This window comes from Moschus berezovskii, chromosome 19 (genome assembly GCF_049115385.1).
Source record: "Moschus berezovskii isolate FMDL1 chromosome 19, NW_MosBer_1.0, whole genome shotgun sequence".
NCBI lineage: Eukaryota > Metazoa > Chordata > Mammalia > Artiodactyla > Moschidae > Moschus > Moschus berezovskii.
This window is the reverse complement of record NC_142478.1, coordinates 56133569-56156193: the sequence shown is the minus strand read 5'-3', so window position 1 is coordinate 56156193 and position 22625 is coordinate 56133569. Positions and strand designations below refer to the sequence as shown.

The following is a 22625-nucleotide window of genomic DNA, read 5'->3' as shown; positions in this document are numbered from 1 at the left end:
TTGAGTACAATAATGTATGTAAAAACACTATGTAAACTACGGTAAAAGATCAGTTTTATTATGGACTTTAACTCAGAGAAAAAAGCCAAAAGGATTAAACATTTTATTCAATTTCTATCATGTTCTATGAGGGCCTTGAAAATAATTTTTCCCTTTTCATATAATTTCCCTTCTCTTTACTGTTTATAGAACACTAAATTTGGATATTCAAGTTACTAAAATGAAAACTAAACCTGGAAGGGTTATATTTTGCACCCTCTGCTGGCCTCTGAGGAGAATAACACTACCTAAGACTAATTCAAGATCATCTATATGTTTATTTTCATGGACTTGACTGTAAAGATGTCATGGCATTCCACATAAAGACAAAAACATAGTTTCAGGTCTATATTATGTATCAGACAATTAAACACAATTTGTTTATGCCTACTCTTTGTTTGTAACAATTATCATAGGATTCAAATCTAGAAAATTATTTTTGTACAAAGGCTAGCTGCCCATTTATATTTTCAAAAGAATTACTTTAAAAGATTCTGCTGTTTCTATTGATATATTTAAGGCTGAAATCCATTGAAAATACCCAAACTTGTAACGTCTTAATTTCCTTTGCTACCACTAATTTTTGCAACCACATAATTTACTACCAAACTTACAAGGTTGTATATACTAATTTAACTGTGAATCATTTTATTTATATTCAAAGTCTTAGATTATGTATATGAAAACTAATTTATTAAACCTTTGTACACAAAGATGAACACACCTGAATAGCAAGCTTATATGAAGAATGAAGTTACAAAAAAGTAAAAGTGTTATTAAAACGGATGCATGTAAATCATTTACAAAAATACCCCAAATGGTATAAAGCTGCTCATCCCTGATTTTTCTCATTTGGTTGTTAAGAGTTGAAATATGAATTTTAAATGGTTAGAACTTTTTCCCTTTTTAAAAAGTGATATATTAAACTTACCTACAGGATAATTAGCAAAATGTAGAAAGGGAAAACGATGTACAAAAGACAGATTAAAAACCATCACTCCTGACGGACATTCACAATCCAAAAATAGTATAAACCTTAGCAAACTATCTCTAAACTGGCTCCTACTTATCTCCCCCCAAGTTTTTATCAGTGAGAATAAAATATAGTAAACCAGCAAGCTCAGTCTTTCCGTTCTTTAAAAGAGGCCTGATCTGAGACCACAATTAAGCCTTGGATAGATTTTATCTTTCACATGGGAAGGACAAATAGGAAAACAATTTTACCTGTCCACTTAGTCCTAATTACCAGAACACAGTTATAATTAAATAGCACTGAGTGCTATGTCAAGCAGTCATTCAGAAGTCTTCTTGTTTTTTTGCTGGTTTCGGGGTGAATTCTTTAACAAGTTTCTTATCCTGAGGTACATTCCAGTAGATTCCGCCATGTTCTCAAATTCAAACGGTGTTATTCCAGTTGCAAACTTGCTCATGTCAGGGATAGCACTGTGGGCCTTCGTGGCTGCTGCAGGACTGCAGTCTGCATGAAGGAGCTGCTGGCTGCTCCCACCATTCCTGACCTCAGTGTTTGACTCGACCCTGCCGCGGTCAAGAGCACCTTTAGGGTCTACATGAGGGGACTCTTCCTTTTCCTTCTGGCCAAGCAAAGCAGTCTCAGAATCTGGGCTCGAGGCTTGTTCCTCTTCCGATTTCTTTGCATCAGTGTCTGGTACCTCAGCCTCCCCTGGCACCTGCTTTTCGGATGTTTTTCCCTCTGGGACAGCGAGGTCAGGTTCGTTTGGACAAGGTGAAGAGGCCACCGAATTCCCAGTTAAAGGTGTGTCTACAGGAATATCCGAATCACTGTTGACGCTCTCGGCCTGCTCCAGGGCCGCCCATATCTGCCTCTGTTGTTCTTCTAGTTCCTCTAGAGTCAGCGCATCTTCGTCCATAGTCATGGATGCCGTTCTCGTCCGGGGTGAGTCACTGGGAGTCAGCGGCGGGGTGCCCTTGGGGAGTGGAGGAGTGAAGATGGGTGGAGGGGTGCCCCGGGGGAGCGGGGGAGGTGTGCCAGGGGGCAGCGGGGGCTGAAACTGAAAAGCTTCGCTGCTTGGGGACCCATGCGGGACCTCGGCATCTGAAATGAGGATGTTGAGATACTGAGTTGTCATACAGCACTTGATTTTACTAGCATCTATTATTTGAACTCAGGTGAATCCAGAGGTTTGATGGCAAAATAACAGGCTCAAGAGGGGAAAACTGGATCCCCAGATACCACACGTGTAAGGTGTGCTCAGTGGTGTCCAACTCTTTGCAACCCCGTGGACTGTAGCCCACCAGGGTCTTCTGTCCATGGAATTCTCCAGGCAAGAATACTGGAGTGGGTTGCCATTTCCTTCTCCAGGGGATCTTTCCAACCCAGGAAACAAACCTGCATCTCCTGCATTGGCAGGTGGATTTTTTACCACTGAGCCCCCTGGGAAGCATACCATCATCATTGCTTAATGGCCTCAATCCACCTGAAAAGAATATGTGCAGGGGGAGAGGTCAGGATCTCTGGTGCCAGGAATTCTAACCGAGGGTAACCTTTAACACAGTAGGAAATCTGGCTGGAAATGAGGCTGCTGAGACTCTCGAGTGGGCAGATGTGGAAGAAGCAGTGGAGGAGGCAACTGGGAAACTCCCTGGCTTATTTCCCAGTTCTGTACCCCAGTCTAGATGGCTCGATGGAACTGTGGGTTCATGTGGTCAACTGGTCATTACTATCTGGGTGTCTCACAGATACAACGGATCTGACCTGTACAAAACAAGGAATCTTTTCCTAAAACTCAGACTCTTCCCCCGTTTGTTAACTCGTTCACTGGCACCACCAGTAGTATCTGGTTTAAGTCTCCAGAACCGAAACCTAGTCACCAGAGTCCTGCTCCTTCCCTTCCGCCCACACCCGGTCCTTGGCTCTCTGGGGTCCACCCTTCCCCACAGCCTGTCATAGTTGCTACATTATTTTGGGACCATTACTGTTGGTTAGGAATATTAGAGTTGTTCCTGCCTCTCAACTCGTCTTCCTTATACTCATCCTCAAACAATCAGTCTTTCTAAAACACAAATCTGGTCCTACTAACCTCTTCATCTCATTAGAAACCCTTTAGTGCCTTGCCATGATCTAGAGGAAGAAGTTCAATCTCCTCTGTACCATATGAGGCTCTCACAACCAAAAACCTGCCTATATTGACTACGTCATTTCTTACAGCCCGGTCTGAACTCCAGCCATCACACTGTTGGTGGACAAACATGCCGTGATGCTTCATGCTTCTGTCTTTGCATTTCTCACTGACTTGAATGCCCTAACCCTGCTCATCTCACCCTGGTCACATCCCTCAGGACCATCACAACCCTGCTTGACCACAGGTTTCATGGTAAACCCAGAGGATTCAGAGAACAAAAGACTAGGGGAGCACAGAGGGAAAGACCTTTGTTCCCTTCCCTTGGCTTTCTGAAAGGATGGACTTTCCTCACGGTCTCTCTTTCCTGCGGGGAGATGGGATTTTGTGAATTTATACACTTGGGAAGAATAACTGAGAAAGCTTGACTCAGTTCTGCCCTTCCTCCTCTTGGCAATGAGCTGCCAAAGGGGAGTATTTTCCACTGTGTGTCTCAAAGCACTGCCCATCAGAGGGACCAGTTCAAATCCAGGGCTGCTGGGACTGGGTGGGAAGGTCTGTCTAAGGAGCCCGGTTGGCGGGCCCATCCGGCTCTCATGCCAAGCTATAAGCCTTCCAACTCAGCTGTGACCGGCAATAGTGGAGGTGCTCTGATACCCAAGGATAAAAGGGAAGATTGACTCTTGAGTTACTGCTCATTAAGAGCTTCCTCTTTCTTAGGGAACTCAGCAGCATACAAACTCGTCCTACTTTCTCAATGAAAGCAAAACCACACAGTGGAACCTACCCGAGTCCAGTTCCATGTCAGCGGGTGAGGCTGCTGCGCTGTTTTCCTTCTTCTGCTTCTTTGGACTACTGGGGCTGGACTGAGACGAAGACCTTTTGCTGCTAGACTTCATGTGTGGCTAACGGAGAACCAAACCAAACACAAGTGAATTGGGGGAGACAAAGAATTACATTCCATCCCTCCATTTAAACATGATACAGAAAACCAATCCAGGTAACTGGTGAATGTAGTTACCTTTTTCCTTTGGATTCATCAGAAAACATAGAGCACTTTATGGCAACCAGATGCCTATGAGTTACAAAACCCCATGGATGAAAGCAATACATTTTTCTAGACCACACTCTGAAAATCTATTTACCGCTTGGAAGTTAGAAGTTAGGTAATTGGCAAACACGTCCTTCTGCTGACACGCCTGCATTGGTATTGACCCAAATATCCTCCATTCCTAACAATGAAAAGAGAAGGGAAAAAGAGGTGAAGTGGAGATACCAAATTACATTCCTGCTTCATATGTGACTTCCTTTTTGCAGGGGGTAGGGGGTAAAGAAAATAATAGTGCGCTGAAAGGGGAAAAAAAAACAACAACTCTGCCTGTACAACAGTCAGGACAGAATACTAAAAGACTACTTGACAAAACCACTTGGGCCAAAAAGGTTCTGCCTACTATTAAGAAGTTACAGGCAGTGACAACAGACTCTTAGCAGCGTGGCTGGTTCCCACCCCCATCCTGACACTAACCAGTACTGCCCATAGACTGTTCCTTGCCCCTTTCTCCTAACTTGCTCATACCTGCTGTCTTTTCAAACTAAGTAGTAATCACTCTTTTCTCTCTTATTGCCAGTAACACATTCAACAGCGGCTCTCAACAGGAATCACTTTGGGCTCCTGTGAAATCAACAGACTCTAGGGGCTAAGTCAAGTCTAAGTGGGAGAGGGGGTGCTCAGGAACGTGTACTTCTAATGTGTACCCCAAGGGGATTCTGACCTAGGCTGGGATTTGGACCCAACTTCCAGAGGCACTGATGGTTTATACATGCAATTTAGCCAGCCCTTAACTAATTACGCACATCTCAGATCTGTTCACCAGACTCTCAAGTTCAGACCTTTGGCTGCTTCTCTACTGCCCAGTCCCTAAGAATAGCTAGAATGCAATTTTTTTTAAGTCATTTATTTATTTGGCTGCACTGGGTCTTAGTTGCAGCATGTAGGATCTAGTTCTCTGAGCAGGGATTGAACCCAGGCCTCCTGTGTAGGGAGCTCAGAGTCTTTGCCACTGGACCATGAAGGAAGTCCCTAGAATGCATTTTTATTAAAATAGCACTACCACCATCACCACCACTACAGTTAGTTGTTGAATCCTGAAACATAAGATAAAAGTTGGAAAAGATTAAGTATAGCAAACCTTTCTTGTATCGGAGAAATTTTACTTTGTGGGGGGAAAAGAAGGAAAAGTAGGAAAAAGTTATAGTACACGCAGATTGATTAAAGGTAGAAAAATACTTCCCAAACAATTCTGTAAAATTTACAATACTGCTTCAAACCATCCCATGTTGTTAAAAAAGAAATAATAATCTTTTAATTTTAGAATAGTTTCAGATTTACAGAATCTAATCATTCTATTTGTTCCTCAGGGCATAAAATCAGAAAAAAAAATAGATTTTCTTTTTGACGAATTCAAGATTTCACTTAACATTCTAGTCAACACAAAGGAAATTAAAAAGTTAAACTCATAAGCAACACATTTTATTGTCGTTGCTCAGTTGGTAAGTAATGTCCGACTCTTTGTGACCCCATGGACTGTAGCACGCCAGGCTCCTCTGTCTCCACTATCTCCCAGAGTTTGCTCAAATTCATGTCACATTTACTATTTTTTTTCTGGCCACACTGCATGGCTTATGGGAGCTTAGTTTCCCAACCCAGGATTGAGCTCCCACCCTCAGCACTGAAAGTGTAGAGTCCTAACCACTGGACAGCGAGGGAATTCTCAACCTTGACTTCTTTATGAGACAGTAATTGCAATATAAGCTAACATTTTGAACAATCTACACAAATAATTTTATATCTCAGAAGAATATAAAACCAATATACTTACATCTGGAATTCCTCTGGGAGTAGATATATTAAAACCTGGATAGTTTACCAATTTCGAGAGATCATAAGTGACACTTCTATTCTGCTGTACTTCTCCAGCTTCTGTCTCTCCATCAGCACCATCTATTATGGATCATCAAAAAGGTTAATATTGCTAAGTGCCCATATAAATCCGTCTCTGGACCAAAAGCAGACCTGGAAAGTGCTTATATTTATGGCCACAAAATTACTCTGAGAATGGCTTTCATTATAATTTGTCTGAACCATTATATTAGAATTTTTAAACGACACGGACATACCATTTTGATAAAAATATAAATATTGAAAAACTTGGAAAGTTTAGCTCTTCTATGAGTTGCTTAAGTCTATTTTGCACCGATTTTATGATTTGCCTAATGCTCTATTCCAGTTCTTTTATTTAAGAGGCATTTATATAATGGTTACTATATATGAAAAATGTTTTATTCTCAGTGCTTTGAACAGTTTATAAGTATTCACTCACTTATTTTTCACAACAACCCTAAGAGGTACTTACTACCAATACCACTTTACAGATGACAGCAATCCTTGAATGATGGTTGAGAACTACTTCATTCTTTTTGAAAAGAACCAAGTAAAGCGAACATTTATGTTGCTAGTCCCATGTCTATACACCTAAGGTAACCAAATGGTTGATGAGAAGTTCCTCTTTATATAAAGTTTTCAGGATAATAAGCCAAGAAGCAAAGAAAGAATGAGAATAAAACCACTGTGCCATCCCCAATAACTAGATATTGGCAACGTTCACAGATGACTGATTTTACCACCAATTCACAGCAGAGGGACAGAGAAACATACTAAAAGAAAACCATGGGGATGACCAGCAAAATCTCAAAAAACCCAAAAGGACAAAATTCAGAGCTTTGTTAAAAACAAGAAAGGGAACTTGTAGATTAAAAGAGATTTAAGAGACTCTCAATTATCTACAATCATGTGTCCAAAGAATCCCTAGGTGAACAAATAAATTTAAGAAGAGACTGGTGAGGGGACCTCTCTGGTGGTCCAGTGGCTAAGACTCTGAATTTTCATTGCAGGGGACCCAGATTCCATTCTTTGTCAGGGAACTAGATCCCACATGCCACAGTGAAGATCAAAGATCCTGGGTGCTGCAACAAAGACTAGGTCAGACAGACAATTTGTTTTTTTTAAAGAGAGAACAGCAGACTTGTAAGCACCTACAGAAAGTGGCATGAGTAATGATAATTTCAATGTCAGCATGACTTGGGGATATAAAATATTAAAAGGACTGTGCTAAATATACTCTTTTTGGTACTACATGAGAAGGGGGGCTTGGTAAATGTTTTGTTTTTATTTTAATGACTTAAGAGTTGGACTGTGAAGAAAGCTGATCGCCAAAGAATTGATGCTTTTGAACTGTGGTGTTGGAGGAGACTCTTGAGAGTCCCTTGGACTTCAAGGAGATCCAACCAGTCCATTCTAAGGGAGATCGATCCTGGGTGTTCATTGGAAGGACTGATGCTAAAGCTGAAACTGCAATACTTTGGCCACCTCATGCGACGAGTTGACTCACTGGAAAAGACTCTGATGCTGGGAAGGGTTGGGGGCGGGAGGAGAAGGGGACGACCGAGAATGAGATGGCTGGATGGCATCACTGACTCTGTGGACATGAGTTTGAGTGTACTCTGGGAGTTGGTGATGGACAGGGAGGCCTGGCGTGCTGTGATTCATGGGGTCGCGGAGAGTCGGACACGACTGAGCGACTGAACTGAACTGAGAAATACTTTGTTTTCTTTTTTAATTTAGAGCATAAGAGTTAATACTAAAATCTTAAGTGCAATCCTGTTTTCCTTCTCAGGAATAACCACTGTTGAGTTTGCTGTAAACTGGTTAAGACTTTAACTCCTCATAGAAAATATACAGCATGGTTTCATCCATGTGGGATTTTTGTTTTTTTAAGATCAATGGTGGTGGTGGTAGTAGTAGTGTTAGCGCTCATTCGTGTCTGACTCTTTGCGACCCCACGGACTGTAGCCCGCCAGGCTACTCTGTTCCTGGGATGTTCCAGGCAAGAATACTAGAGTGGGTTGCCATTCCTTTCTCTAGGGGATCTTTCCAAGACAGGGATCAAAGCCGGGTCTCTCTCATTGAAGGCAGATTTTTTACCATCTGAGCCACCAGGAAGATCAACAGTATCATAATAAATAAGCTATCCAGAAATGTATCTTTTAAACTCAGTATTGCATAAGAATCTTGCCATGGGAGCTCCATGGATTTACTCCATCTATTAAATTCTACAAGGATTCTACCCCCTAGATCTACCACGGTTTACTTAGCCATTCTACCTTACGGCCTTAATGTTGTCTTAAAATATATATATATATATTCTTAAAAAAAATATATATATATATATATTCTTAAAATTATTTTATTTTGGCTGCACTGGGTCTTAGTTGTGGCATGTGGGATGTGGCATGTGGCTTGAACTGGAGTACCCTGCATTGGGAGCACAGAGTCTTAGTCATTGGACCACCAGGGAAGATCCCTTAATGTTGTTTTTTATTTTTCACTATCATATTCAATGTTAAAATGTATCTTCATATACATACATACATTTCCTTGGGCAAATGTGTGAATATCTTTCTAGATACTTAAAAGAAGTTTTAGATTATATTATATTAATAAGAAGGTTTATTTATTCTAACTTTTATAGATCTCCTGGCAGAGATGGGTCATATTTCTGTTACTATTACTGAGAAAGGCAAGAGTTTATGAGGTCTAGCGGGAGAGCTAATACCTTGCTAGGCAGTCACTGAGCAAGTCCAGATAATTATTTGATAACTCTCAATGAAGTTTTAGTTCCTTCCTTGTAAGACAAAGGAAAATCATGGTATTTTTTAGTTAACTCAGTACACATTAAACAAGACAGCCATTCCCACTCTATTTTATTGTTATTCTTTAATTAAGAAAAAGAGAAAGAGACAGAACCCTTAAGTTGACTTATCTAACTGAACATACTATACCTTTCCCATCATAGAGCGCAAGCCCTGAGTTCTCCAGTTCGGCCTCTTTGAGCCACCCTGGTGGGTATCCTAGCTGGCGCATTCGATATATAAAAGGTGGAAGACTCTTGTCCGTCACACCCAGTGCGTCCTGGAGTTCCTCACTGAGTAAAAATAAAAGAGAAGGAAAAAAATACTGTATTCTTGCTTGGATGAAAATACATACTGTTTTAGTATTTTAAAACACTTCCATGTCCTTAGTGAATAGACTTGTGGACACGGCGGGGGTGGGGAAGAAGAGGATGGGACAAATGGAGAGAGTAGCATGGAAACATACACATCATCATATGTAAAACAGAGAGACAATGGGAATTTGCTGCATGACTCAGGGAACTCAAACTGGGGCTCTGTAACAACCTAGAGGGGTGGAATGGGGTGGGAGGTGGGAGGGAGGTTCAAGAGAGAGGGGACATATGTATACTTAGGGCTGGTTCATGTTGATGTATGGCAGAAAACAACACAATATTGTAAAGCAATTATCCTTCAATTAAAAATAAATTAAAAAAAAAAAAAAAACCACTTCCATGTCTTATATTATACAGCATGTGGCCCAGCAGTGCCTATCAATCACAACACAGTTAAGTCCCCGACATACGAACCTTCCAGTTGCGAACTTTCAAAGATGTGACTGTGTCTCTGTGTGCTAGCTATTGTAGTGTTAACTACTGTCCTTTTCAAGGTACTATACTATAAGATTAAAATTGTTTCCGTTATTTTTTGTGTTAGTTTTTTTATGTATTATTTGTGTGAAAAATATCAGAAAGCTATTATGCTATATACACCCAACTGTTGGATACCTAAGCTAACTTTGTTGGACTAACGAACAAACTGGACTTATGAACGTGCTTCTGGAAAAGAACTCCTTTGTATGTAGGGGACTTACTGTAGATATTTTTTGGATTAATCGATGTACCTTTTATATATAGACTTGTGAGAGAACACTTATATCCCGATTATTACCCTGAAGATACACAGAACTTGTTCCAAATAGTGGGGACATAGAAATGACATTCTAAGGTAAAATGACACAGGTACCTAATAACTCCTGGCTTAAATCTTCCAAATCTTTCTTCTACTTCTTCTGCATGATATCGCTGCTGAAAATTCTGATTGTTTGTCTCACCACAGGCATCCATATACTCTTTTCTCTTTTCGCTTATTCGAGCAGCATTTCGAGGCTAAATCATAATGTGTTTGGAAAGAATGGTATCAAGCAGTGTAGAAATATTTCAGAAATTAAATAAACATAAGCACTTTTCCTAGGTCAAGCACACAGATTATTTCAGTTTTAATGCATAAGGAGCAAGTATAAAAGAGACTGGATAGTTTAGAAAAATAAGCAAGGGAGAGAGGCAGTCCTTCAATTTCTTATTACCTTGGTACTATCACAAAGTTTTTAAAATAAATTGTCTAAACATGAATTCTCATCATGTTTTATTCATCTCAAATAGAGAGCACTGTAATAAATTATTATTTTTTAAAATAATGTCTTAAAACTTATGGACAAATTTGGAAAGATTTAAAAATTAAGGACTACAGGAAAGTAAGACAGGAAGTTTCTTTATATTGCACAATGCTATAGATGTATTGAAAATATTAGAAAGCTCTGGTTCAAAGATTTTTTTTTTTATATGAGAAAAATTTACCATTGGGCAATCTTTCATTTGATGCTCTTCAGAACCACAATTGAAACAGTGAGGCTTTGGCCTATTTGGTCAAAAAACAAAGATTTTCACAATGTAAATAGAAATATCAAAGCAAATCAATAAAATTCTGTGTGACAGCAACATGTATCAGAGATAAGAAAGCACGCAGATCACCAATTACTAATATCTGCAGAAATGACCTCACTTTCACCTCCTGTCCTAATGAGTTACACAAATATTACTTTTGATCAAGTCTTTTAACCAAGAGCCCTTATGTTCCTGACTGATCTGTTACCTCTGAATTTTGTCAGTGGCTGATAACAGAAGGATTTGAGGCAAACAGATAATCGTATTTTCCTTTAGGAAACTTGGAAAGGGGTAGATGGTTATAAGACAGCAATCAAAGATAGCAGTAATTAATCCTTTCCACCCACCCAGGCACATCAGGCCTGAACCAATGAGTTGCAATATGACTGACTTAGAGATTTACTCTTATGTCTATATACTGAAATTCTGGTTTAATCTGTTTATTTATAGTAAGCTGGTAATATAAACTTTTCAAACTATAAGAGTTTATGGTTTTGGTTAATAAAGAAGAAGAAGAAAACAAAAGCAACTCCCCACACAAACCTTTTTGCCTTTACTTGTATTTCTTGCCCTTCTAGAGAAACAATGTGGCTGAAGACTTGCTGGTACCTTTAGTGAGTTTTATTAAGGAATAGTTATCATAGTCTGCACAATTTGGTTTTTTTTTTAAAGGTGAACTTAATGGCAAGATGCATAAAGATCTTCATTCACTATGTAGGATACTTGGGTATTTCCCATCCTTCCGTAAGCTGAGGGTTTTCATTTAGTAGCGGTTGCCCCAATTTATCAAGGCAAAAATTAGTAAAATACAGGACACTTCCTACAACCTGCAGAAAACAAGTCAAAAAATATTGCTATTTAAGCGGAAAAAAAAAAAAGATGACATTAGATACTGTAAGACTATGATTGTTTTACCAACTTATTTCTGGATGATGAAATTACTAGAAATACTAATCAACTCCCTAGTGAAGGAGTCACATCCTGATGTGTCAGTAAAATCTCCATCACCGAATTCCCTGATGTTGCCTAGATCATGGAGTTTTTCCTGTTGGATCACTACTGTCAGGGGCACTCCCTCCAGACTTAAAGAGCAAAAATTTGTCAACAATTCTTCTATTTCCCATTTCTTTGCTTCCTTTTGTAGCAAGATCCTCAGAAAGCTCTTTATTTCTATATTCACTGTTACCATTTCCTTGTCCCCCAATAGGAGAAAAATTCCATACAAATTTGGAAAAATGTCATACAGAAAAGCTGGAACACCCACGAGCCCTCATCTAGATTCAACAATGGTTAACTGACATTTCTGTGTGTACATTGCTCTCTCCACACAAAAACATACTTTTTACTGAGCCATTTTTAAAAAGTAAGTTGCCACCACTCTCACCTTAGTCTAAACTATTATTTGCTTCTGCTGGAGACTAACAACTTCCTACCCGAGTTCCAGCTTCCACATATAACCAGCTACAACACTGCACCATTCATAACATGGCACCCCTAAATACTCAGTATGAGCGTCCTAACAATAAGAACATTCTCCTACAAATCATGATACCACCGTCACACTTGAGAAAACTAACACTTTATATCATCTGTATCCTGTCTGTGCTGGGAGGATGAAGAGCCCACAGATCTTACTGAGAAGATTTAAAGACATGGACACAACTCTGCATATGTGATACAGGCTAATATCTGCAAAGGTATCATGTGAAATCACCCTATAGAGTACCAAATGGCAAGACTAGGACCAGTGAGTACAAAAAGCACATTTCAGCTCAACTTTTAGAAAGTGCAAATTTCTATCAGAGATGTAAAAAATGAAGAAGCATGTCTCTTTTTTTTAAAAGTGAATTCCATATTACTGAGAATAAAAAAAAAAAGACCAGGATGCTAGCCATCAGGGCACTTTAAAGAAAGATCCCTGACCTTGAACTAGATAATTTCATCTCCCTTCTTTTTTTTTTTTTCATCTCCCTTCTAAACAATAAAGTTCTAGGATTTAAGGTGGCACCTGCCTAGGATGCTGCACACTTATTAGTCTAAATTGTGGTATGTCAATGGCACACAATACTCCATGAACATGAAAACTGGTCTTCCTTTAATGGAATCCAGGATTACATCATCTTCTTTAAACTTTTAAGTTGCAAAATCACATATGACACTGCACTGACACTTCTGAATTTTGCATAGGTATCAAAAGGCCTATATATAGGCTCACCTCTGTTAAAAATCTTGTGTTTTTCACTCACCATATGAGTCTTTCAAATGTTTAACATTTCCAAGTTGCCACTTGTTATAGTAGTTATTTATCCCTCTCGGATTCACCCATCTATAAGTTCCACAAGCATGCTTTCTATATTTTCATCCAAGTTCTTGAAAATGATGAGTGGGGAGAGGATGATGAACAGGTGGAGTAAAGAGAATTTTTAGGGCAGTGAAACTACTCTATACGAAGGTCTAATGGTAGATGCGTATTACTGTACAAATCCAAAGACCATACAGCACCAAAAGTGAACCTTAACGTAAACCATGGACTCTGGGTGATAATGATGTGTCACTGTAGATTTATCAAATGTAACAAATGTACCATCTGGTGGGAGATGTTGATAGAGGGGGAGGTTATAAATGTGTGGGGGCAGGGGATTTCACTCAATTTCTTGGTGAACTTGAGAAAAATATAAAAACTATTAAAGATTATAAAATCTATTAAAAACTGCTCTAAAAAATATAAAATCTATTTAAGAAAAAAAAGAAAAGAGAATGAACAGAGGGGACAGTCAGGAGAAAAATAAAGTCCTCTGAGGTATATCTATTGTACCCCTAGGTCACAATGAAATAGTTATTAAAAAGCAAACTATAATATTTAGAAGGCTGAAGCCTACACTGTTGTTTACAACAAATTTAATGAAAGAATGTGTGATCATTTGATGACACGTGACTACATCAGTTTACCATTTAAATGCTACCCAATGGACAGAGGATAGGAAATATATCTGCAGAATTCGAAACTAAAGCGTCCAAACTTACACTAAAAGCTTCCTTATTATTAACGGCACTGGATTCTTCTACTTTATGATCCTCTTCTAGCATAACACTGGATGGCTAACACAAAGAAAAACACAAGTTACAAAAGCTAAACAATTTTTAACAACTTTAAATTTCATAATTGAATCTGAACATATTCACTTTATCTTCTAACACACACCATTAAGGTATATAAAAGTTTGAATTCATTGCTGTGATAATTAGGGGGAGTGAGAAGGTAAGCTAGGTAGAAAAGTTTATGAAAGCTATTTCCCAAGTGGGAAAGTTAAAAAAGATATAAAAGATAGTATCTTCTGAAGCATTAGCTTACACTATGACTTTTATGTTAATAAATATTAATTATGGAACTTTCAATATTTAAACTGACAAGACAGGCTTTATCTTCAAATCAGACAATCAAAAATTTAAAAATATAAACTTGACACTGCTGGTCAATACTGATACTCAAGGCACAAAATTCTGAAGTGTTTCTTGAATCAAAAATTAAATAACATTCAGTACAGTTTTTATTGTTAAATGTATTCTGTTCCTCAATGTTTAAAAAAAATTATATATAATAGATGAAAACTAAAGGTGACAAAAATTTAGTAAATTAGAATACTCCATTCTCCAACCTCTGAGGATAAACAGCTAAAGATCCTTATTTGAGAGCCTCTACTTACCTTAACTTTTAATTAAAAAAAAAGCCCAGGAATCACAATCCTGATTTTCCTGAGATAAATTTATATCCTAATATTCACACAGTGGAATCTCTCAGATTTCTTTGGGCATGCTACTGGTTTTTAAAACAAGTAGAGGGGAAAAAAGGATGATACACGAACTAGTTCATTTTAGGAAAAAAAAAAAAAAAACACAAGAAAATCCATTTTATATAGTCCCTAGAAAAAGAGATGTTTTTCCCTGGCCTAAAATTAATTTTCTGCCCCAAACCACGTGTCCAAGTTAGGGAATGGTACAGGGGGAAAGGCTTTGAGTGTAGCCAGGTGTGAATATTATTCCCTAAGAAAAGCAATCACAATCCAAAAGAAAGCCCCATGGCTGCATTGGTCAGATTGTGGAGAAGGAAGCCAGGTTGCAGGATGGAAGGTGAAGAGACAATCTCGACAACCATTTTGATTTTGATTCAAGAGGATCCCCGGAGCCACCTAATAATTGGCAGTAAAACGCATAACCTACTAATCTTAAAGTCTCTTAAGTTTGAAATACCTGGGGCAAAAGATTAAAGGAAGTCTTTTCCACATCATTTTTCTGCTGTTCCTCAAATCTTTTTACTAAATTTGATACAAATTCCTCTATTTCTTGATGATATTGCCTGCATAAGAGGACAAAATGGTCAGAACCCAGACAGAGTAAAACACTGACTTGACTGAAGTCATGCATTTTTAGAAGATGGCATGTGTAAATATTGTTATTTTGTTTTTCAGAGTTTATATCAAATCACTGACTCTATATAACAGTCTAATCTATTCTTTAGGGAAAAAAAAAACAAACCCATTCTTGCCAAGTTAACAAAATGATGATGATAATATAACATAGTGCCTAGCATGTAGCAGCTGGCAGATACTTACACAAAGACTACATGGATTTATAAATTTTACAAACTTAATTTGTAAACATATAACACATGGTTCAAAATTCAAAACAAGTAAAAGAGTTAGTTACATAACAAAAAGCCCCTTTCCTACCCTGTCTCACAGCCACTTATTTCTGCAACACACACACAATCAATGCATTCAGCTCTTCCACAGCCTCTTCCTACAGACCCTCTGCACACACAAGGCAACACCTATGTAAATATGACACTGGAGAAAAAAAAAAAGACCAAAATGCAATGCAAGAAAAATGACCGAGGGCTATGTTCTCCAGCTCTCCAGGTCAAGAACCATGGTCATCAAATACTCTTTGGTACTCATTTTGGAAGGGGATAAAGAGCCAAATTCCTCTTCGTGGACTTGATGATCTGTCAGGTCTCTTTAGTTCTGACATTCTAAGAGTTCTGCAGGCACAACCCCAGGTGAGTGGTGCAGACATTAAGACTGTCAGGAGGGACTTCCCTGGTAGTCCAGTGGTTGAGACTCAGCGCTCCCAATGCAGGGGTGCATGTTCGATCCCTGTTCGGGGAACTGAGATCCTACATGCCATGGAGCGTGGCCAAAATATTTTTTTAAAAATTAAGAGAAAAAAAAAAAAGGTCTGCCAGGAGCTTGAGTTAGAGGCTGACCCTGATGGTGACAGTAGCCCTGGAGTCCCATGTGCCCAGCACCGTGCCACCGGCTGTACCACCCCACATAGCCTCAGGTTCCACTTCTGTGAGATAAAATAGCCAATGGATCTGCCATGCAGGTAACACCTAAATATGCTCCCTTTACCTTGCACAGCGTCTAAGATAACAACATGTGATGCGGGAGGGGGCAAGCACCTATCTGAAATGTCTATGACCATGCTTCAAGCAAGGCATGGGTCAAGGCCTCAAACCATTTCAGAACATTCTAGCAAGCATCATAGGAAAGCACTGAGTCATCCTACACCCAAGAATACTGAAAGCTAGCAAAGGTCTAGTTTTGCTATTCAAAAAAAAAAAAAAAAAATCACGTGGTAAGTTTTGACCATAGCCAACAGGGAAAACTCAGCTCTCTGATTTTGGTAGCAAAATGGTGGTAGCTGTGACTTTTATTAGCGGCTGTCAATTAGGTTTCTGGGGCTTCCCTGGTGACTCAGTGGTAAAGAATCCACCTGCTAATGCAGGAGCTGCAGGAGAGGCAGGTTCAATCCCTGGGTCAGGAAGATCCCCTGGAGAAGGAAATGGCAACCCACTCCAGTACTCTTGCCTGGGAAATCCCATGGACTGAGGAACGTAGTGGGCTACAGTCGATGGGCTTACAAAGAGTCAGACACCATTTAGTAACTAAACAACAGCACTGGGCTCTTACAGGTGCTCACTTAGTCACCTAAAAGGTAGCTACTATTAGTGTCCTGTTTTCCAGTAAGGAAACTGATATGCAGAGAGGGTCAGTGACCTCTCCAGGTTCACATATGTAGAAAGCAGAAGTAGCCAGATTCAAATTCAGGTTTATATGACTGCAAAGTCCTGGCTCTTACCATGATTCCATAAATTTTAAGTAAAAGAATACAGATGGTATAAATACAGATGAAAACACCAGATTTACACAAACACTGTATCATAAACACATTAGCTCATAATATTTAGGAAAGAAAAAATTACTTACTTTGAAATAACATTGTTCATAAATAGAATCTGTAATAAAGGTCCATCTAACTTAGTATTGCTCACCAATATTCCACTAAAACAGAAGTTAAAACATATTCTTAGAAGACATTAAAGTAAAACTTGCATATGTATATATAAACATTGAAACTTTATCATTTCTAAGTACCAAAGATCATATAATATTTTACAAATAAGATCAAGAACCACCAGGAACTCCGGTTTTCACCAATTTCACATACTTGGAACAATTTTATAAAGATTATCTTTTACTTTACATATTCTAAATATTTCATAAAAAATTAAAAGCTGCAGTTAATCTTTCAGTTTTCAACCAAAAAATTTCTTTACCTAAAGGCTGTTTGTTTACAAATTGAGGAGAGGGAGGAACAGAGTACACCAGCAGGTTACAAAGAATATAATTCTGAAACAATCAGAATGAATTTGGCTTGGAAATATATAGGAAATGGAAACACTTTATAAATAAATGGGTAGACTCTTTTTGGAGGGCACAGCACACTGCACTAAACATCTTGGATCCAAAATTTTAAAGTAAAGATGTAAAATTACACTATTCCTGGATGTGACTGGAAAAAAATAGAACTAGACTGCAGCCTTGAAATCTGCTATATATTCCTTCGGTAACCTGGGAGCAACTGTATTTGATTTCTCCCCACCTTCCTCAAATCCTTATACCTGTACAGCATTTGAAATCAATCAATCTGTATGTGGAACTGCTCACATCAAGTAGAGAAATAAAATATGAAGACATCCAGAAACTTGTTTCAATTTGCACAAACTTCAGTTTTAAAAAAAATACACTGTGGGCTTCCCTGGTGGCTCAGTGGTAAAGAATCCGCCTGCTAATGCAGGAGGCACGGGTTCGATCCCTGGTCCAGGACGATCCTACATGCTATGGAGAAACTAATCCCATGCACCACAACTATTGAGCCTGTGCTCTAGAGCCCAGGAACTGCAACTACTGAGCCCTTGTGCCATAACTACTGAAGGCCAAGCACCCTAGAACCCGTGCTCCACAAGAGAAGCCACCGCAATGAGAAGCCCACACACCACCACTAGAGTAGCCCGCACAGCAACAAAGACTCAGCATAGCCAAAAATAAATAAATAAACTATCCAACAAAACAAAACACCATGTTTTTAAAAACCACATGCAACTGTGTGACTCTTGATTGGAGTTCAGTTTGAGCAATCAGCGATAAAGACATTCAGTTGGGGAAATCTGAATGTGGTTGAGAATGTTATTAAGGAAGTCATGTCAGTTATTAGGTGTGATCATGGTGTTGTGGTAATACATGAAAGTTTCTAGAAAAGAGAATACATGCTGAAATATTTGGGGTAAAATATGTATATGGAATTAGAAGAAGGTGATATATCAAAATACTGTTAAATCTAAGTGATAAAAATATGAGTATTAATTATACTATTCTTTCCACTTTCTGTACTTTTAAAATTTTCATCATATAAAGAAGCAACAACAACAAAAACCAACTCACAATGTTTACTGGCTAAAAGAAGGAGACATTTTGATACGCAAGTTCCAAAAATAACGGTTAAATCAAGACAAATGGGGTACAAATTTTATCTAAGCCTTTTTCTTCCTTGGTTTTCTGTAGAAAGTTCTGTCAGTCTCACAATGTGGAGAACCCTAATTCTAAATAAATAAATATAGATTACTCCTTTTTCAGGATACTAATGCTTCCTTCTTATAAACTGGCAAAGCATATAATGCTATAATCGTTTGAACTCAGGTGATTGTAACACACTTATAAATAAATATTTACTGTTCAAATGATCGACTCTATAACAAAGCACGCGCTTGTCTAAATAAAATATCTCTACATATATAAAAATTATAATTTTTTTTAGGAATCTACTCACATTCAATACATTTACTACCTAAACAAAAACAAGTGTAGAGCCACAGAGTATGCTCATATAGACAGGAAGGAAGGTAGGGCATAGAGAAATTATTCTTTAGACATATTCTGAAATATGTCTAAATTCTAAAATTTTAGTCACCAATGTAGCAGGTTACTTCAGCTGGTACCAGGGACAAAAAATTCAATGTGAAACCGCATTATGGCACCCCAAAGTCTGAAAGCCTTAACATACCACTCTGTGTAATAAATCTGTTTTAACAAATATTTTAGATTTAGTGACTACGAAATAAATGCACACTAAGAAATATCGGGACCTTTCGGGTGGCTCAATGGTAAAGAATCCACCTACCAATGCAGGAGATATGGTTCGCTCCCTCGTTCGCGAAGATCCCACTTGCTGTGAAGCAACTAAGCCTGTGCAATACAACTATTGAGCCTGTACCCTAGAGTCCGGGAACCATAACTACTGAGCCCAACTGCCACAGCTACTGAAGCCTGAGCCCTAGAGGCTGTGCAAGAGAAGCCACGGCAAGGAGAAGCCTGCGCACTGCAACTAGAGACTGGTCCCTTCTCGCTGAAACTAGCGAGAAGGCAATGGCAACCCACTCTTGTACTCTTGCCTGGAAAATCCCATGGGCAGAGGAGCCTGGTGGGCTGCAGTCCATGGGGTCGCTAAGAGTTGGACACGACTGAACAACTTCACTTTCAGGCATTGGAGAAGGAAATGGCAACCCACTCCAGTGTTCTTGCCTGGAGAATCCCAGGGACGGGGGAGCCTGGTGGGCTACCATCTATGGGGTCGCACAGAGTCGGACACGACTGAAGTGACTTAGCAGCAGCTGCAACTACAGCAAAGCTTGTGCAGCAATGAAGATCCAGCATAGCCAACAAATAAATAAAATTATATAAAAAAGGAAATATCAACATGTAATTATCTATTAAAATTAGATGCCTGAAAGCAAATTTACTCATTGCACTTTTTTCAAAAGTAACTCCTTTCTCTTTTTCTAAAATTTATCTTGCATTGTTTCTATTTACAGACACATTTTAATTGTGTAAATAAATCTTCAGCTATATCAATATTGTAATTTGAATTCTAACTTCCCAGAAATATTCATTGAATAGAAATAACGTGAATAGGTTGATAACTTGCCTGAGATAACTTGTTCTGAAAATTAAGTAAAAAATTTCTGGTTTGTGTTTCACACATATTTTCACCCAGTCAGTTTCAAAGTTTAATGCAGTTATGAGAATTCAAATTTTACCCTCACAAATTAAAAATAAAGGATCATTACTCTGATTTCTTCAGAGTACATGGAGCAAATAGAAGCGATACAAAAATCCCAAATACTTTTTTTAAAAAAACACCAAAAACCTGTGATTAAATATTATTATCAGGACAAAATAAAAAGTACAGGGGAAATTCAAGATCTCATACCTTGGTCGAGTCAAAATATTCAATTTCCTTTTAAGTTCTTGATGTTATTACTTGTTAAGGAGTATAACCCTCATTAAACAGAAATAAGAACATAAAATTCAACTACTAACCTCACTTTTGATGTCAATGTTGTTACAAAAGTTAAAAGATAAATGTTTTGAGGATGACACACTTATGGACCTTTTCTGTTGCAGGACTAGTACCTGGATGTAAAAAACTAAAATACCCTTCCAACATGGTATTTCTAAGACAGGGTCATGTAATTCAAAAGAGACTTAACAGACTGAAACCAAAAATGCTATTTGGACAAGGGTGTACCGTCAGAAGTTAAACAGACACTTAAGAAAACGTTCCAGGTCAAAAGCATGATGATAACTCAAGAAGGTAAATGAAGCATAACAAACTGTTAAGAAATGAAAAATCTAGGATGGAATCTATGAATGTTCACTGCCAAATCCTTTCAAATTTTCTGTCTTTAGAAATTATCTACAATAAAATGCCCAGTGGCTTCGAAAACCTTACACTAGAAAAAAGTTCCTGAACCAAAATTGTAAGCTAATAAACAAAAAATTTTAAATTAAGTTAATCCCCACCCGCAAACACCCTCTAAGAACGTATAAACATATTAACACATTTTGCTGTGGACATGTAACTAAAGTCAAACGGAAACTGATTGGGAGCGTTTTCCCTGGAGCACACGGAAGCTGTTTCAAAGTGGAAGAACTTTCAAATGAATCCCCAGTGGTCATCAGGCAATGAACCATTTCTCCGTGCATACCTCGACTCCTTAGGGACCCCAACTCCACAGAATAGGACCGCTAACTTTGGCCCCGCCTTAAAGACACATCTGCGCCCAGGTCAAAGTAGCCGGTACCGCCTAATACACCACAGAGCGTGACCGCATCAACTTTACACTGATTCCAAAAAAGGAGACCGGATGACTCAAAAGACGAGAAGAGCCGTGGTGAACAGTCTCCAACTGAAAAGCTGAAACAGTCCGGAATAACGCTAAAATCCCGCCCCAGACTCGCTGACGGGAGAAGCGACTGAGGTCCAGGAGACGAGTCCCACAAGGGGAGAGGTCTGCGCCGAGGCCTCGAGGACAGCTTACGCAACCCGCACCCTAGATTCTCAGGCTGAATTCTGGCCCTGGTGGAATTTCCGCCCGCGCCCTCCCGGCACGGGCCCCACCACACGCCCCGGTGACAGGGCCCGGCGAGAGGGAAGGATATTCTCGGCGCGGAGCTGCTCGATGGTTTCCTCGCACTGCCGAAGCCGTTCCCGCAGCTCCGCGTCTCCAGTCCCATTCTCGTCCCCCTCGTCGCCGACGTCGTCCTTGAAGCGGGTATGAACGGGCTTCGAAGTCGACTCCTCTGGGTGGTCAAACGCCTCGAACAGCTCTAAGTCGCCAAAATCCACCTCCGCCGCCATTTTGGGCTGTGGGAAAGATACGAGAAGAGGCGGAGCTGGCCACCAGGCCGGAGGCGAAGGTTTTGTTGGGCGGAACCGCTCCCTAGGGCTCCCACCACGGTAAGCCACCCAAGTAGGGTTTCCTCCAAACGTAGGCCGCCTAAGTTGCACAAGGGGCGGGCGAGTCTTGTGAGACTACAACTCCCAGAATGCAGTGGCGTCGTCTCTACCCACTTCCGAGGTTGCTTGGGATCATGGCATTCTGGGATATGTGGTTTCTAAGCGACTGTTAACTCATTGTTTGCATTGCATACTGGGATTGGTTGTTTTTAACGTGAGAGTTGGACTGTGAAGAAAGCTGATCGCCGAAGAATTGATGCTTTTGAACTGTGGTGTTGGAGAAGACTCTTGAGAGTCCCTCGGACGGCAAGGAGATCCAACCAGTCCATTCTAAAGGAGATTAATCCTGGGTGTTCATTGGAAGGACTGATGCTAAAGCTGAAACTGCAATACTTTGGCCACCTCATGAGAGGAGTTGACTCACTGGAAAAGACTCTGATGCTAGGAAAGGTTGGGGGCAGGAGGAGAAGGGGACGACCGAGAATGAGATGGCTGGATGGCATCACCGACTCAGTGGACATGAGTCTGAGTGAGCTCCGGGAGTTGGTGATGGACAGGGAGGCCTGGCGTGCTGTGATTCATGGGGTCGCGGAGAGTCGGACACGACTGAGCGACTGAACTGAACGTGAAAGAAAGCCGAACCAGATCAGAAAGTGTTACAATGCGAGTTGTCCCTGTT

At 39.6% G+C, this 22625-nt stretch overlaps 2 protein-coding genes across 4 annotated transcripts in view; one reads left to right on the top strand and one right to left on the bottom strand.

Annotated features, from left to right (window-relative positions):
- Nucleotides 1-37: 37 nt before the first annotated feature.
- Nucleotides 38-21847, bottom strand: ZCCHC8 (zinc finger CCHC-type containing 8). Of its 3 annotated transcripts, XM_055405703.2 has the most exons (14): nucleotides 21649-21847; nucleotides 20417-20459; nucleotides 17077-17151; nucleotides 15056-15161; nucleotides 13832-13906; nucleotides 11531-11634; nucleotides 11351-11416; nucleotides 10721-10781; nucleotides 10110-10252; nucleotides 9036-9178; nucleotides 6017-6138; nucleotides 4283-4369; nucleotides 3925-4042; nucleotides 38-2113 (listed from the first exon to the last, which is right to left on the bottom strand). In XM_055405703.2, exons 1-14 carry the CDS (start codon nucleotides 21845-21847, stop codon nucleotides 1332-1334), a joined length of 2124 nt encoding a protein of 707 aa, XP_055261678.1. In that variant the 3' UTR covers nucleotides 38-1331. The 3 variants fall into 3 exon arrangements, with proteins under 3 accessions (XP_055261678.1, XP_088684263.1, XP_088684264.1); XM_088828137.1 differs by lacking the exons at nucleotides 15056-15161; nucleotides 21649-21847 and having other exon boundaries at nucleotides 20417-20445; XM_088828138.1 differs by lacking the exons at nucleotides 11351-11416; nucleotides 11531-11634; nucleotides 17077-17151; nucleotides 20417-20459; nucleotides 21649-21847 and having other exon boundaries at nucleotides 15056-15085.
- KNTC1 (kinetochore associated 1) overlaps nucleotides 21837-22625 on the top strand; it is a 101852-nt gene continuing 101063 nt past the window's right edge. The window contains exon 1 of the mRNA XM_055405701.2: nucleotides 21837-21946. The gene's annotated coding sequence lies outside the window, so the exon portion shown is untranslated. The remainder of the gene's footprint in view (nucleotides 21947-22625) is intronic.

Excerpts from the sequence above, each read along its gene's own strand:
- ZCCHC8 (XM_055405703.2), bottom strand. The coding sequence starts at position 21,847 with ATGGCGGCGGAGGTGGATTTTGGCGACTTAGAGCTGTTCGAGGCGTTT. Across the intron at positions 11,635-13,831 it reads ATAATAAGGAAGCTTTTAGT|GTTGTAGGAAGTGTCCTGTA; the intron begins GTAAGTTTGGAC and ends TGTTTTCTGCAG. Across the intron at positions 10,782-11,350 it reads ATACAAGTAAAGGCAAAAAG|GCCAAAGCCTCACTGTTTCA; the intron begins GTTTGTGTGGGG and ends TTGACCAAATAG.